The sequence below is a fragment of the Abramis brama genome, assembly GCF_963993115.1.
Source record: "Abramis brama genome assembly, chromosome: 11".
NCBI classification, from domain to species: domain Eukaryota; kingdom Metazoa; phylum Chordata; class Actinopteri; order Cypriniformes; family Leuciscidae; genus Abramis; species Abramis brama.
In genome coordinates, this window is record NC_139973.1 from 4,907,603 (window position 1) to 4,924,730 (window position 17,128).

At 36.3% G+C, this 17,128-nt stretch overlaps 1 protein-coding gene across 2 annotated transcripts in view; it reads left to right on the plus strand.

Annotated features, from left to right (window-relative positions):
- The first annotated feature begins 268 nt into the window (after nucleotides 1-268).
- The window catches only part of rims4 (regulating synaptic membrane exocytosis 4), a 49,734-nt gene continuing 32,874 nt past the window's right edge, over nucleotides 269-17,128 (plus strand). The window contains exons 1-2 of one of the 2 annotated variants that reach the window (XM_084128386.1): nucleotides 269-316; nucleotides 9,562-9,663. In XM_084128386.1, coding sequence (XP_083984512.1) covers nucleotides 9,654-9,663 — 10 coding nt within the window. In that variant the 5' untranslated portion in view covers nucleotides 269-316; nucleotides 9,562-9,653. Of the gene's footprint in view, nucleotides 317-9,561; nucleotides 9,664-14,862; nucleotides 15,673-17,128 lie in introns of those variants that run through there. The other variant, XM_084128385.1, reaches the window with a different exon arrangement.

The window sequence follows — 17,128 nt, forward strand, 5'->3', positions numbered from 1 at the left end:
AGACCCTTATTCATCGTCTGGTATCGTTTAAAGCCCTTTGAAGCTGCACTTAAACTGTCATTTGGACCTTCTACCGTTTGGGTCCCAATAGAATCCATTACATGGGGGGAAATCCTGGAATGTTTTCATCAAAAACCTTAATTTCTTTGCGACTGAAGAAAGAAAGACATGGACATCTTGGATGACATGGGGGTGAGTAAATTATCAGCAAAAGTTTGTTTGAAAGTGAACTTCTCCTTTAAGCAAGAAGTTGTCATGTGACGAATCTGCATTTTGGCGGATAACAGACCAAGGGATGTCTGTTTTGAAGCAGAGGGTGAGTAATTTTTCACTTTTTTATGTGCTTTATAAAAGCCTACTTTCAAATATCGCGTTTATAAAGCATTTTCAACGTGTTTATTGTAAAGTTTAACGCATAAAAGACCCAGCTCAGCTCAGCCCTAACAATTTGCGTGTGATCTATCCTTTTGCAGTCTATGGATGTATCTCGTTGCCATTGCTGCTCTCTGTAGTCATAGTGTGTGAATATGTAGGTTTACTACATAAAAGTTAAATGTGCTTAATAGAGACTGACCAAAGCCTGACCAAGGTCGGATGTCACGCTTCCTATGCCCATGATGCAAAGCTTCAATGCAAGCGTGGTTTCACGTAACCAACAACTCAACATACGCACTGCATTCTCAGCATTACCTCAAGAGGTGCTATAGCAGGCATGGGCATTACCGGTAGTGCACTTTAAAGTGCAAACTGTCAATTTGTTTTCAGATCAGCTTGTTTCGTTACAGAATAACTACTTGAATCATGCAAAAAAAAAAATTTTTTTATATATCTAGCTAGCTAAATAGTAGCACATCTGGTTAAATGACATTGATCCAAGGAGTGCACACAGTCTATGTATGTTTGTGTACTTGTTTCTGGCCTAAGAAAGAAAGAAGATAGATCGATCGATCAATAGATAATAATCTATATAATATTTAAAAATAAATAATATAATTCTAATAAATTAAATTTAGCAACATTTGTGGAACACAAGAGCACAGAAAGAATAATAATAAATAAATAAAAATCAAATGAATAATAAAAAAAGAGCAGCTTCCGGCTGAAGACGTTTCTAGAGATGTGAAGGGGGAAAGATGGTGCTGATGAGAGTGGTGCTAGAGGAGGTCAGTGGCTCTCAAAGACGAACCATTGTCAAATGAGACCAGACTAAAACATCTGCACCTCAGACAGCAACAAACAAAACCACAGTTTCTCCTCCCTACTTTGCTTTTCACTATCACCAACATGAAGAGCGAGACCAAGAGAGTGCTCGACCTTTACTGTAGACAGCCAGTGTAAGCGCAAATTACACCGGAATGATTTATGTTAGCTCCTCTCCCAAATCCCACAACATCAGCAAGTGCTCAACATCCAGATGCAGCCGTACCTCTCCCTCTCTTTCTCTCGCTTCCTTCTACTGTTCCACCGTTCCACCAAAGATGTCACAAGGACACATCGGCAGAGACATCCTCATTTCGTTCTGCTTGAGAATTGTGTCTCCTGGGTACCTATTTAATTACTTTGCGCTGTTTGATGACAAGAAACACACACACACCAGCTACCTGATTGCAAGGTGATGACCTCTGTAAATGTTGAAGGTAATGGCAGAGAGGGAGGGGAAACAGTTAAAAAACAATGCTCATGTAATTTATCCATCATCAACCCTTTATTAATTGATTATTATTAGGACAGAAAGAACTGTTCCCTCTATTTTTGTGGGCGTTGATCTTCGGGACACACTGTGAGGGTAGAAACTTTGGGAAAGGCTATTCCTTCTCAGTGTTATTTTAGTATTATTTATTATAGTATTTATTAATATTAGGCAACTTTAAGTTAAGTTTTTCCATTTAATAATTTATATTTTTATTTCAGCTTTATTTCAATTACCGAAAAGATTTTTAATAGTTAACAATAATAGGACAGCAATTTCTGCAGTATATAGGTTTACTACAATGTGAGTATATAATACAGGAGACTGCGTGGGATGCTGTATCCCACAATGCAATGCACCCAACTTGACCTTCCCTTTCCATTGTGGCCAATAATATCTGCTAAAGCCAAGTTATTTTTTAGCACATTGTGCAAAATATGACAATCAAAAGGATCAATAATTCAAAATAACCATTTTAGATGCCACTCACAAAATAATCCTGACAGAAATGTAGCAGAATAATGTTTTAAATTTATATCATTGCATAACGCATTCTGTTATGCATACTGTTTAAAAATAAAAAGCAGTCGACCTGCTCCGAGCGGGATCCGTTAAATTTCCCCCTCCAAACTTCACTCCCATCTGTGTCACGCCACCAAATGTAACCGGTCCTACTCGACACGCTCCGAGAGGGATTCGAACTGGCGTCTGCGGCATGGAAGGCGGGCGTGCTAACAAGGACGCTAAAGACCGTAGTAGTCTCTTGCGTCAGTCGCTAGTGCACCTCTTGAGGCCAGGGGAGTGAGGTTTACTAGCTCTTACTAGCTTGCCTCGGTTACACATACAGCAATATGTAGTAAGCAATAGGCAGTTATTTGATTCTGAACATATTACTCTTGCTATTTCTGACATATTAAGATATAGGAGAAATAATTAAGATATAGGAGTGGAATAGTAGTATGCTATTTCAAATTAAGTCATACTATAAAGATTTGAATGGTTTACCAATGCATTTCAGATGTGCGGCCATGTTGTACACACTCAATGTGTAAAATATTTTATTACTCTGTAACAAACCTGAAGAGAGCGATAATTCTGTGCCATTAAACCAGATGTGCTAATCAGGTATATTCTCAATTAAATTGACGAAATTAGGACGAATTTAAGGGCTATGTTCCGCTCCCTCAAATCATTGAAATTCGGCATGCATTTAGAAACCAAACTCAGTTAAACGATAAAAAAAAAGCCTGTTGAGTTGTTCAAAAGTCTTTCAAAGTTAACATTGATCAATTTATTTTCTATAAATAAACACATTTCAATTAATTGAAAATAATTAATATTAATATTTATTTATCAATGTGTCAATGGTCATTTACTAATATTACCATGAAAAGAAAATTTGTTTGGTACTTTCTTGGGTCCAACTTGCATTCTGAGTCCAAAGTTGAAACAGAATGTGAGAGTGAAGTCAGCTCGCTTCACAAATGTGTTATCCACAGGATGTGAAAGCTGCTGCTGCTGTCCTGTGGTGCGGTGTGTCTCAGCAAGTGGCGCACTGATTGCACATGTAAACACACAGGTGGTCTGGGCCTATTTTGGAGCAACTCACATTAGAGCTCGATAAAGACTGATTTTGCTCAACATTATGACAGAACACGCTGTGTCCATTTCTGCACAGATTCACTCATATTACTACATCACACCTGTGCACTTGGGCATAATCAGTGTTGCAATAGTGACTTTTCAGACCCCATTATCGGCTTTTTTCGAATCTAGTGACTTTTTGGTGGTTTGCTGGTTAACACGTCAATCACTCCGTCGCCTGACAGAAAATATGTAAATGAGAACATCTTTATTGGACATTTGCCAATATATTATATTATAATACAGTACGTGAGCATGAATTAGGAGAGAAAACGCATTGCATAATCTAGCAACATTTAGCAAGTTTTTGAGCAGGCTTTAGCTACTTTCCATTGAAAATAGTTGGCGACACTGGACATAATATACATGCTAAACCTTAAAGTGCCCTTATTCAGATATTACCTTTAATGTAGAGTGTAATATAGATGTTTGTAAATGTAAAAATGTCTGCACAGTTTTAAAGATCAAAGTGCACAACAAATAAAGGTATTGTCTCCTAAAAGAAAGAATCAAATCAGAACTGACTGTAACGAGTCGTCAGCGATCCCAGTCTCACTTCCTGTTGCATACCTATGCAACGTAATAAATTTGCATAATCCTAGCCTATTGTCTTCATTGGCTGCCCACGAATGACATCTACTTTGCCCAGCCCTCAAACACTGTAGTTGTAGCTGAGACTGGAAGAGTTTGGTTCATGTTGTCGACATGTCGAGAAGACGATGTTTTCAGCGCTGCGAATCCACTTTGCCTCCACTTCAAAAACATGAGGACTCGTACTGGAATTGATACGAAAAAAATGAAGCCATCGTTACTGTTTGTATCACTGTGTATTAAGTGCTGAGGAAGCCTCCAACACTTGCAGTAAGTGGTAGACCAATCACAACAGACTTGGCCATCTGACCAATCAGAGAAGAGTAGGCTCTCGGTAACGAAGGGTTTAGAACAAAACCGTTTTCGGACTCTTTGAGAAATGTGATGTGCAATATATAATATGAGAAAATTAGTGTTTTTTCTAATTTATTTTTTACCTTTGATGCATGTAAATCTATTAGGAGACCTCCAAAACAAAATGAGGAACCTTTAAAATAGCATAATAGGGCAACTTTAACTTCTGTCATCATTTATTCACCCCAATGTCATTCTAAACCTGTATGACTTTCTTTTTTTGTGTGGATACAAAGTCTTCTTTTTGTCCATACGATGAAAGTCAGTGAGGTATGCAGTCATTGTCTGGCTTCACAATAAGCTGATGTTTCATAGTTATCAGTGTTTTGTTGCACATATATAAACTCACTCATTGACTAATCTCCAGACTGTTGTATAACCCAGTCTGAGTTCAGTGTAGGACGTGTTTAAATAGGCCGACTCGAAGGAGACTCTCTCGTGTGGCAACCAATGTCCTAAAAGTGGGACCGTTTTTAGAGCAGGAGCTGCTACAGTTTTACATAGAGTAAATCAGTGTGTGGCTCTGCAGCTCCTTCCCAGCATTCAGACTATCAGCAGCCTAGGAAACAACACAAATAACAGACACCAGGAGTAAACGGGTGAGATTACATCTGTGCATGTTGCTCAACTCACACAGCCATCAACATAACAAGATTAGAGGATTAGATTATCATAAAAAATCATGGTAAAGCCAACAGGATTCTGAATTAAGCAGTGTTTCAGTAACTGAAATGATGCGGGTCTAAACAAAAAAAGCTGTTGCATAATAAACATCTGGAAAAATAAGGAAGAAAAGGATTTGATGGACTAAGAAATAGAGATAATTGTGGTTTTATAATTAAAAAGAACTATAAATAACAACTTTTTTTCAACTTTTAAATTTGTTCTATATTAAGTCACATTTAAAAAAGAAAAATTATAAACTAAACTAAGATTGAAATAAACATTTCAATATTTATTATAATATTCACATTATTTATAGAATTTATTTAATGAATTATATAAAAAAATAAAAAAAATAAAAATTATGAACTGTCCATCAATCGTAATTTCACAAAAATTAACAAAAATGCAAAAAGACAAACAAACATGGTAATTTTCAGGACAACCAAAATATTTGTCCATAATAAAGTTAGAAATTAGAATACATAAGTTACCAAGAAGTCAGCATGTATCAACGGTGTTATTAAAAAGCTGGAGATGAAACGAGAAAAATAAAATAACTGACAGCCTAAGAGGGTTTTTATCTGTCGAGACATCGGGACGCTGACAACACAGAGAGGATGTTTATTTTAATGGCAGCCCATTTACTGAAGAGGGTGTAATTTTAATGGATCCTGTCAAAATGCATCAGATCTGGTTTGATTTGGATTTTAAGGATATCAGAAAAACATATTTTCTTGACTTTTGCATTAAAAAGCTGGACTTGGTGCGAGCTGTGGTAGGCTAGTATGTTCAGTAGGCAGACTGGCTAAGAATAGCTTTCAATTTGGGATAATTTATTAACCATGAATTGGTTCAGTTTGGCATCTTGGATGAGATGATCTGTGACATTACACCTCCTGCTGTGTGCATATACATTAAACACCTGAAATTACCTAAATGTACAGCTCTAAATGTCACACAGCCTGAGACGGACTATCGATGTTGGTCTCTTGCTTTCACTTCCTGTAGAGAGCACCCGTCTGTTTCTTGTTTACGGGCATCAGTCAGCCATGGTCATGATTGTGGGTTCATGTCTATCAAATCAACAGCTACAGATTACCAAAGTCTTTTTTTAGATAGACACGACTAATGCAAGTTTGGCACTAAAATATTTGGCTAAAATCAATATAAGTTTTAGTAGTTATAATATAGATAATATAGTGATAAAAAAAAAAACTTTTGGGTGAACTATCCCTTTAAGATGCCAAAAGCAGGCTCACCAGGGAATTACATAAATCTGTGGAATTAATCCCAGTTCTTACCTCAGTAGGTTTGCGTGCATGTGTAAATCAGAAATTTTGTGGCGACCCACGTTGCATTACAACAAATATTTGTCATAAACTGAAGTTAAATGCCAAAACGAAAGGGGAAGTCAGCATATTAGGAAAACGAGAGACGGTGAGATAGAAAATGAGAGATAAACGTGTGGCACTATGTTGATATTAAAAGCTGTTAGAGGGATTGGCCCTTGGACACAGCTCTTTGTAAATCCGATAAGTGGATTTTGCAATACTGTGATAGACCGAGTGTTTTTGCTTGGTTGGTAAAATGACGAGATCAAGCAAAGCTTCAATACGACATGCCCCAAAAAAGAACCAGACAATCACTTGGGTTTGTGTGTGTGTGGCACTTTTCACAGCAAGGGCCTCTTTTTTTTTTAATCAAATAACCATATATTTACCGTAATTACCTTTATCGAAGTACTATTAAGTAATTAAAGTTTAAAAAGCTTTGGCAAACCATGGGCGCTCTGGACTGAGATGCTGGTGGCTGACAATGAGTCTGCAAAATTAAAAGTGTTATGGCCCACATCAGCATGACCTGGATGTCAGTTGAGCTCCACTTTTACAAGTTGCCTTCAGAGTAAGACAGTATGTTAATAAAAAATGCAGACAATTGGACCATAAAATATAGGGCATCCACACTGCGGCGCTCCACAGGAAAGAAATACCACAAATGAGATCTCTTTAATATCTCAGTTGTTTCTCCTTGGCAGCAAATATAGTTTTTTTTTTTTACCAATGGCCTGATTTTTCACCTGAGAAAAAGACCCCAGTAATCTCAAATGTGTTTCCAATACAACGGTTCTTTATTGGCATTGGTGGTTCCATGAAGGACCTTTGACATCAATGGAACCTTTCCATTCCACTAAAGGTTCTTTAGAGTGGAAAAAGTTTCTTTAGATTTTTAACATGTTCTTCACACTAAGAAAAAAACTGTTCACTGAAAGGTTCTTTTATGGGGAATCCAAAATGGTTCTTCAATGGCATCACTGCAAAATCCCCCTTTTAGGAACCTTTATTTTTACGAGTGTAGAGTTTCGAAGAGATCTCAAAAATGTGCTCAGCTTCACAAAGATACTAAACTAGTCTGCATTTGAGATAAATAAGGTAAAAGTTTTCTTTCAAATATACATTCTGACAGGATAATAGTGGAGGATGTGTTTGTACAGGAGGCCAGTGTGCTGAAAAATGAAAAAATAAATAAAGATCCCATATGTTGTGTGCTCTCCTAGCAGGAAAAAGCTATTGCTTCCAGAGGAAGGCATCAACTGAACAAAATGAATAAAGGGAAATATAATACCCTATCGTGATCATGACATCATATATCATGAATTGGCTCTTAAACAATATGACTGACCAGAAAGAAACCACCAATAATCACCAATAGAGGCTGCAGCTGTAGTCACAAAAATCAAATCATTATGTCAAAATTGATCCTATTCGCTTCATTTGTTGATAAATTATATGATAAACATCCATAGGCTGTTATATTCTATAACTAGAAGTAATAACACTCTGATTCGGTTGATTTAGTAACCGCTCATGGATTCAGTGAAGGATTCGTAACACTGATTCAAACAGTGACTCCTGAGTTCAAGTGTCTACTAAGTTATTGGCTGCATCCAAAATCGCATACTCTCTTGAGTAGGTACTTATTTTGAACAAGTATTTACTTCACGACTGCTAAAAAAGTACATTCTATATAGTATGAATGAGTGTGTGTAGTAGCCTACGAATGTAATCCAGACATATTACATTCGCCATGTTGTCATTATCATGTGACCAACCAGCGCCCGTTGTGTTACTTCACTGTCGATCACAAATCCTCTCCTGTGGCCTCATGGGATTGTAAAGTGTCCATCGTATACGAACTTCAGAATCTCGCTGGAAGTAGGTCATCTTGATACTCTTTTATTAGTACTTTGAATTCAGACATACTTTTATCACATACTGTTTCTCGCCTACTATAGTAGGGAAGTATACGATTTTGGATGCAGCCATTCAATAACAAGTTAAAATAACCGGTTCATAAGAGTCATTTGTTCTTGAATCAGACTCGAACCAATTGAACTGAATGCTTCTCAAAATGATTCACTGTTTCGAAGCTCTCGAAACGCTGTGGACATCTGCTGGTTAAAGCAGTGTAAATGCAACGAGAACACCGCAAAAAATGTCATGTTCAACAAAACAATAGTAAGTGTTTTCATTAAAGTGCTATCTATAATATCAGTAAAAATCAAATCTTTAAATCATTTTTATAATATAGTCCTTTATTGATCTGACGACAGAAAAAAGTTTTGCTGATTTTTTTACAAATCTTGATCCAAAACAAAAGATTCGCAAAGGACTTGAAGCTTCATGGCGCCGTTTTTTCACTAGTATAAAATCGTTCTTGGGATTTTAGGAATCTATATCGATTAAGTTCAAATGAAGTTCACAATTGCCATGTTACTGTACAGTATTTTGTAAGTGTATTATTTGGAATAGCCACCCTTATATCTGGAGTGCACCTTAAAATGCTGTTCAGGTTGGCTCTTTGAGTTACAATAGTCTAAAATGAGGAAAATTGGTAAATTTTTTTTGGGGGGGGGTTGATGAACTTGTACAGATCTTCAATAATATCTATAATATGTGACCCTGGATCACAAAACCAGTCACATGTCGCATGGGTATATTTGTGGCAATAGCCAACAATACATTGTATGGGTCAAAATTATCGATTTTTCTTTTATACCAAAAATCCTTAGGATATTAAGTAAAGATCGTGTTCCATGAAGATATTTAGTAAATTTCCTACCGTAAATAAATAAAACATTTATTTTTGCGAGTGAATGCAGCACAATCGTGAACATAAATGGACAACTTTAAAGGCGATTTTATCAATGTTTTGATTTTTTTGCACCCTCAGATTCCAGATATTCAAATAATTGTATCTCGGCCAAATACTTTCCTATCCTAACAAACCATACATCAACGGAAAGCTTATTTATTCAGCTTTCAGATGACGTATAAATATCAATTTTAAAAAATTGACCAATGTGACTGGTTTTGTGGTCCAGGGTCACATATAATAGAGCAAGAGGGTTTCCGGGCATCACAGAAACACATTACAATGGTAATTCTCTTTTGGAATATCACACCATGATAATGGGTTTCTGCAGAAGGGGCTTTGAACAGAAGGGGTGTCAACTGTTTCAAGTACATGTTGTTTGTTTCTTGGAGGGAGAGAACAATCCTCTTCCTCCCGTATGTTGTCTCCTTCTAACACGAACTTGTGTTCACTTTTACTCCCAGCATCTGTCAGGTTTCATTGATGTCTCGCACTTAAGATGTCATCACCGTGAGACGGCCCCTTTCCCCTGGGTCCTGCTGGTAGGAGGAACAACATGGTAAAAGGTCAGTGAAGCACTGAACAAGAACCAACTCAACTGCCATTGGCTACGATACGAGACCACTCTTAATACACACACACACACGTAATGGTTTTTATACTGTCTATTCTATCCCCTTACACTAACCCTACCCATCACAGAAAACTTCAACTTGAATTTCAATTAATTTTAAGCCATTTGGTTTAAACCATGTTTATGTTCTAATACCCATGTCATTATACACATTTGTGTTCTCATAAACCATATATACAAGAACGCACACACACACACACAGCAAACTTCAGGGATGTGATTCTTCCGGATTAATCCGGAACTCCGGTTATTTCGGCCTAAAATCATGACCCACATGAATCATGCAGATCAGTAATAAAAACAAATAATTTCAAGTAATGCATGTTTGTGCAATTTTGTTACACTGTTTCAGGCCTCTTGTGGGATCAGGTTCAAGTTCATGGACCAAAACCGTTCTCTGTAATGATTTGTAGAAGTTTGAGTGGAGTTTTATTTACTGAATGAGATTGATCGGTATTGGAAGCACAGCTGTTTTATTTACAGAACTACAGAATAGCACTTATCGCTCTTACATTTTTCCCAGAGATGTTAAGACTTAATGTTAAGTTTTGTATTACTAGAAATAAATTATAGCTGTTAAACATATTTCCATTTGTCACGCTTCACAGTTCCTGGTAGTTCATGCAGTAAATGGCTGATTCAGGTGTTTGAAAAAACTAAAAGTGCTTCACACTGGGTCTTATAAAAATTCCTGCCTTTTTCACTCGCACAATAACATCCCTGAAACTTGCACTATTCAGAATATCTTTTTTTTTTTTTTCATTTATTTATGTATTCTCTTTTCATGGTAATGCAACACGAAATGCCACAACAACAATCCAACAAACACAACAAAAATACATTCCATGACAAGAACTCCTTATAAACTCCTACCCCATTCTTATATTAAGAAAGTTACAAATTAGATGGCCTCACCGACATGACAAAAAAATAACAACGCCAAAAAAGAACAAAATAGCCCAGACCAGATGTAATCTACTTTCAATTTTAACAATTTTAACAATTTTATTTATTTTTATTTTATTTTTTATTATTAATTCTGCTTACACAACACTAAACAAACAAAAACAACAATGATGCAGTGATGACAACTCTGGCAACGAAAACAACGACGAGACCATCATAGTTGTTATAGTTTTAACAATTTTCACATTCATCTTTGTACAAGTTAAGTATCTTCTGTTTATACTTATATTTAAATTGAAGTATATTTGAACAACATTTTAAATCATTTTCTAGAAACGTCCATTTTTCACACCAGAAACTGAAACACACATTTGTTTGAGGGTATTTCCAGCAAAAGGTTGTTTAAAGTCATTATTTCTTCTGCTTGTCTCACTATTTACAATAAAAAGGGTTTGCAGTCCATGCGATAACAGGCAGTGTTTTGCTTTATGAACAACTAATAAAGTTTGTAAAGCAACCAAGTCCTTCAATTTGAGTAGTCCTGATCTCAGAAACAGTCCTGTAGTATGTTCTCTTGGAGCAACTCCATTAATTGTTCTTATAGCCCTTTTCTGCAAAATAAATAAGGGCATTAAATTAGTGAAATAAGAATTACCCCATACCTCCAAACAATACATCAAATATGGCAAAATAAAGGAACAATATAGGATTCTCATTGCCTTATAATTTAACATAAACTTTACTTTACTCAAAACGGCAATGTTTTTACAAATTTTATTTCTTACATAAGCTATGTGTGACTTCCATTAAAATTTTTCATCAATGAGTACTCCTAAAAACCTAAATTCTGACACTCTCTCAATAGTTATTCCATTTAAAGTCAAACGAACATTATCAGGGCATTTTTGATTTGTAAACAACATAAATTTTGTTTTACTTAAGTTTAACGACAGTTTATTTTTATTAATCCATTTCTGAAGTAGGACCAATTCTTGTTCAATAGTTTTCATTAATATTTTTAAGTTCTTCCCCGATACAAAAAAATTAGTATCGTCCGCAAAAAGAACAAAACGTAAAATCTTTGATTCATCACAGAGATCATTAATATATAAAGTAAATAATTTAGGCCCCAGCACAGAGCCTTGAGGGACTCCACACTGTATTGTTTCCAACTTAGATTCATGGCCTATATACTCTACATATTGTTGTCTATTTTCTAAGTAACTAATAATCCAGTTTAATACTACACCTCTAATTCCATATGTCTGTAATCTAGATAAAAATATACCATGATCAAGAGTGTCGAAGGCCTCATACATAATAAATTACTTCATAATATCTCATACAATAAATTACTTTATTAGTCTCTGGTTCAGTGATGGTATCAGATGGAGGTTCCTTGATACTCCAAGGCAATGTTATGTTAGCATGATTTATTATTAATATTATAATTTTTAGAATTAGCTTTTATTTTACATTTTTGGTAATTTTGTTATGTGCTTTTGTCACTTTTTTTTTAGCTTTAAGTTATTTTTATTTCAATTTTAGTAATTTTAGTATTACAACTTATTTTTTAGTTAGCTGTCAAAACAACATTAAATTTTTTCATCTAATATTTATATTTATATTTTATTTTATTTCAGCTTTATCACTGCTCCAAGATACTTCCAAGATTACTATGGTACATGTTCAAAGCTAATGGCAGTATCATGTTACTTTTTGGTACTTTGTTTTGTGTAGTGACTAAATAATTACCTTTGTAAAACCTTACTGTGACAGTACCATGGTACAGTGTGATAATACTGTGGTACTCATTGTACATCATTGTAATCTGTGGTATTTGTTAAGTCAAACATCTACCCAAAACACCTTAGCAACATCTCCCTTGCAACTGCATAGCAGTGTGCTGACAGACACTCAGACAACCTTAGAAACACCCAGAACAATCCAGCAACCACAAAGCAACATGAACTACAAATCTGTCTTAAAATTTTAAAATATAGTAAATAAATGAGGGTTATCATACAATCTGATGAACTTTGGCAACCCTGCTGAGGCTAAACCATACATAAATCTATTCAAAAACTGACAGGATGCACTTTGAGAGAGGCAGAGATTGTCAGCATTGGTTATGAGGCGTTCATAACTATGAGTGATGCTTCTGCGTTTATTATTTGCAGTAGAGCTGTGATTGTTCATTGAGGTGGCACAGGTGACATTTTCAGCCCTTGCACACACACACACACACACACACACACACACACACACACACACTTAGCCTCTCTTGCCAGACACACAGAAGAAAAAATGCGTCTTTAACAGAAGATGACTGTTCTCAGCTAGCAGTGTCATTCTTTTATTCCGCTTCTTAAAGGTACAATACAATACAGCGGAAGCCCACGGGTGCTGTCAATGGCTATGTTTAAATTACCAATCATCAGAGGTTATTCTCTAACAAATGTAGTGGTTTCACTGTCATTTTGTTGCTATTTACTTCAATCCACAACATACAATGATTGAGTCAAATGCAACAGGCCTGTTCATGGATGCGGTTTCTACCATTCCTCAGTTTATAAAAACAAATAAAAGGTAGCCTACAAATAAAACAGGTAAACCTGGTAAATTTCACATAGAGCATAATGAAGATATTTCACTGGAACTTGGCCTTTATTTCATTGTTTTTTTCTTTTCTTTATGCATATATTCATTTTCAGTGTCAATTACCATTTTTTTGTGTATTCAGCTAATAACTGTTGTTTTAGCACTTAGCGTCATTTAGTCATTTTTTATGTAAAACCATAATAGAGGCTACTAGTTATTATACCATGGTCTGGGTGAATACTCGATTCTGATTGGCTGCAGGGTGTCCATTAAAAAGTGATAGAGGACACCTAGTAAATAAACAGTCAGGCGTAACCAGGGAAACCAAGTTATTGTTTGTAAAAACTTTAGATTTCGATTGTAAAACTAATTAAAATATAAACTAATATTTTAAAAATGTGTTATTTGGCAAGTGACCATGGTATAAGCGGGTTAATGCCCTTCGAGGTGTCCATTGTCAGGTATTAATGGACTTCGGCAGAGGCAACGCCGTCGTCCATAATACCTGACAAAGGACACCTCGAAGGGCATTAACCCTTACTTATAAGACCATGAAGATAGAGGGGTAGCAAGCATAATATTAACTAAATTTAACAAAAATAATTATTAATGAAAATAAACCATTATTTTTTATAACCTTTATAACACCATTAAGGTTCTTTATTGCACTTACAAAGCATGATTCTTTATGGAACCTTATAAAAAGGGTTCTGCTATTGTTACAAGCCGAAGAACCCTAATCTGGTTCTGTTTAGAACCATTTTTCTTAAGTCTATTCACATCAAACATACTAGGAATGGATGTTAATATAAATAACTCACAACACATAATTTCAAACCTAGAAAAGAAGTCTCACTAAAGTAGATGGTTTAGAAAAATATACAGCTCAAATAACCAGTAATTTTTGTTATTTTATTATTGATATAAAATTATAGTATTTATTAATAGTTTGAATTAGCTTTAATATTAAAATGATGTGCTTTCATCAGTTTTATTAGTTTCTGTTTTTCTATTTAGCTTTGATTTATTTTATTTTTAATTTTAGCTTTAGTAATGTTGGTACTTCAACTTATTTTATTTCAGCTACTTGCCTAGGCAAGTTTTTCATCAAATATTTTTTCTTACTTAATTGAAATTAAGCTTAAATAAACTAAAATGAATAGTTTTAAAACTAGTTAGCAAATAACATTGTGTGTGTGTGTAAGAATTAAGTGCAGAAATAAAATAAAAAATTTACAAACTGGTGGATGAGTAAAAATGTTGTATTAACAATTTATTATTTAAATGTATTATTGTCAATAAAAACATTTACATGAATTATTCAGGAAAAAATATATACTCTTTGATCTGTGAATTTTTTTTTTGGGGGGGTGGGGGTGGTGTTAGAGTACTTATTTAGACATTCATATTCAAAACATTATTGATTTGATACATCTTAATAAATAGCCAACTGTTGCAGTTTTTTGTGAATGCGTGTGATTTACTCTTGCAAAAACATTTGGCAATCAAACCATGTCTGAAATCTTCCAGCTTTCAGTTCACCGTGTTAGCTAAAGAGAGAGCAAGCCGGTCGATGTCTGTGAACGGATGAAAGATATTCACAGTTATTGTGCCTGTAGACTGTGGCCACGCCCATATCCAGGCATCTGGCCTGTGATTGGCCAGTATCCTGAATCCCAGCAGCAGCTCTTGGGTGCCTCCTCCCCCTTTTTGTCTCCACAAAGAGCTCAGCGCTGAATGAAGTGAATCAGCCTCAGACTGCTAGAATAGTAAGAACCTTTTCTCCCTGTCTGTCTCTCTCTCTCTCTCCGTCTGTCTCTTCAATCCCATCTCTCCTCTCTCTCTCTCTCTCTCTCTCTCTCTCTGTCCATTTGTCCACCTCTCTCTCTCTCTCACACACGGCATTATATGCTATCCATCCATCCATCCATCTATCCAGTGCACAGCCCGGTGAGGGATCAGCTAGACAGAAAAGCAACAGATCATGTTCTCTGAAGCAGATCCAGGACAGCTCTGATACATCAGCTTCTGAGATGAGACTCCATCCGTCCTAATTCTCTGTCCTGAAGACCTGGACAGAAACAAAACAAAACAAGGACTTTGCAGACACCAAAAGAAGTCTGGACATTATATCTTCACAGGATTCTTGAACCCAAACCAGGTCCACAGGGACGTACGAGGGTGCTTTGGGGTTTGTTTTTCTCTCTTGTTCGTGGCTGGCGAAGGGGCCGGTGAAAGTTAGCCAAGACGCCGCGTGCCGTGCTCCGCGTGAAGAATGCCCAGGCACGCCTGCCCAAGCCTGCGGACACGGCGCCGGCACCCACGTCGGGCCTTTACATGGAGCGCTCACAGAGTCGCATCAGCCTGTCCGCATCCTTTGAGGCCCTGGCCATCTACTTCCCCTGCATGAACTCCTTCGATGAGGACGATGGCGGTGAGTGGATGTATATGTGTGTCCGAGGATGTGGGTTTGCTTTTTTCCAAACTGTGACACCTGGAAGTTAGGGTTAGGGTCGAGAGTTTGAGGTTATCGGTTGGCTACTGGTTAAGAAAATGTGGCTTTGTGGTTCAAGATCTGAGCTGGAAGCGAAATGAGGTTATGGGTTCGAACCCCACAAGACTTTTATGTGGGATAGTTCCAGACTGATCTCTTGAGAAAATTTTACTATTTTACAAGGTGCCGATTTCGTATATGAATTTGATTTATATGGAAACATACAAGTTTTAGAAAAATGTAAGCATGAAGGTCCACCCCTAAACATAACCGTCAGTGGGGCGTAGGCAGGTCGTTAAAAAACATATGAATAAAACTGTATGAATTATCCACCAATTCACCAAAATGTACAGTAGTTACAAATTGCCATGAGCTTGTGTTTGATAGTTCATTCAGAAATGCACATTATTTCATCATTTCAAACCTGTATGAATTATAAGCTATTTTAAAGAGTGTTTCAGCTGTTTTTCTCTATACAATCAAAGATCCATTTGGGTCCAAAACAACATGGGACCCTATTGACTTTCATTCTATGGACAAGAAAAAAACAGATACATTTTGAAAATATCTTCTTTTGTGTTCAACAGAACAAATGAGGTCATACGGGTTTGAAATGACATGAGGGTGAGTAAATGATAGTTAAACTAACTCTTTAAGCAACACACCACATACTCCAGATAGTACGCTTTGGATAAAAGTGTCTTAAATCACAAGTTGGGTGTCTTCAACCCATATATCCTAGATAATAATGGTTATTCTGTGGTTTTGTGAATCATTTGGGTCATTAATGCAGCATTTAATTTTGTACAAAATGACGCTCAGTTTCTTTGCCAGTCTTGGGTTGTTTGCAAGCCCCCAAACTTTTGAAAAATGTGGCCACATGCGTGGTTTGGGTGTATGGCCGTGTCAACTTGCTCATTTTGCATATGCAATAAAGAAAACGGTGTGGTTGCTTATTTGAGTGGCGTTTGAAATCCGAATCTTAAATCTGAAATGGTAAAAAAAAAAAAAATTATACTTATGCTGAATACATGCATATGCACACACAAAACGCTTCCTTCAGCCGGCATTCTAATCAGAGGTTTTTTATTAATGAAGACATTTAATCACTGCGTTGAAACTCAAATGCTAATATAGCTCTGATCTTCTCTGGGTACGGCTGTGGCTCATTTCAAAGAACGTCTGATTGCAGGTTAATGTCTGTCTCAAATCCATCACCAGACATCATGGTGTTTAATTTAGCTCTCATTAGAAATGTTCCGACTGCTCGGTGTGCTACTTACTGAGTGTTTTAGGTTTGCAATTTTGCATAATTTCCCAAGTGCTTTTAGTCTAGGCATGCTATAAATCTCTCTCGCTGCCCCTGTGTGCTCTCCTCCTTTCTTGATCACCCTCA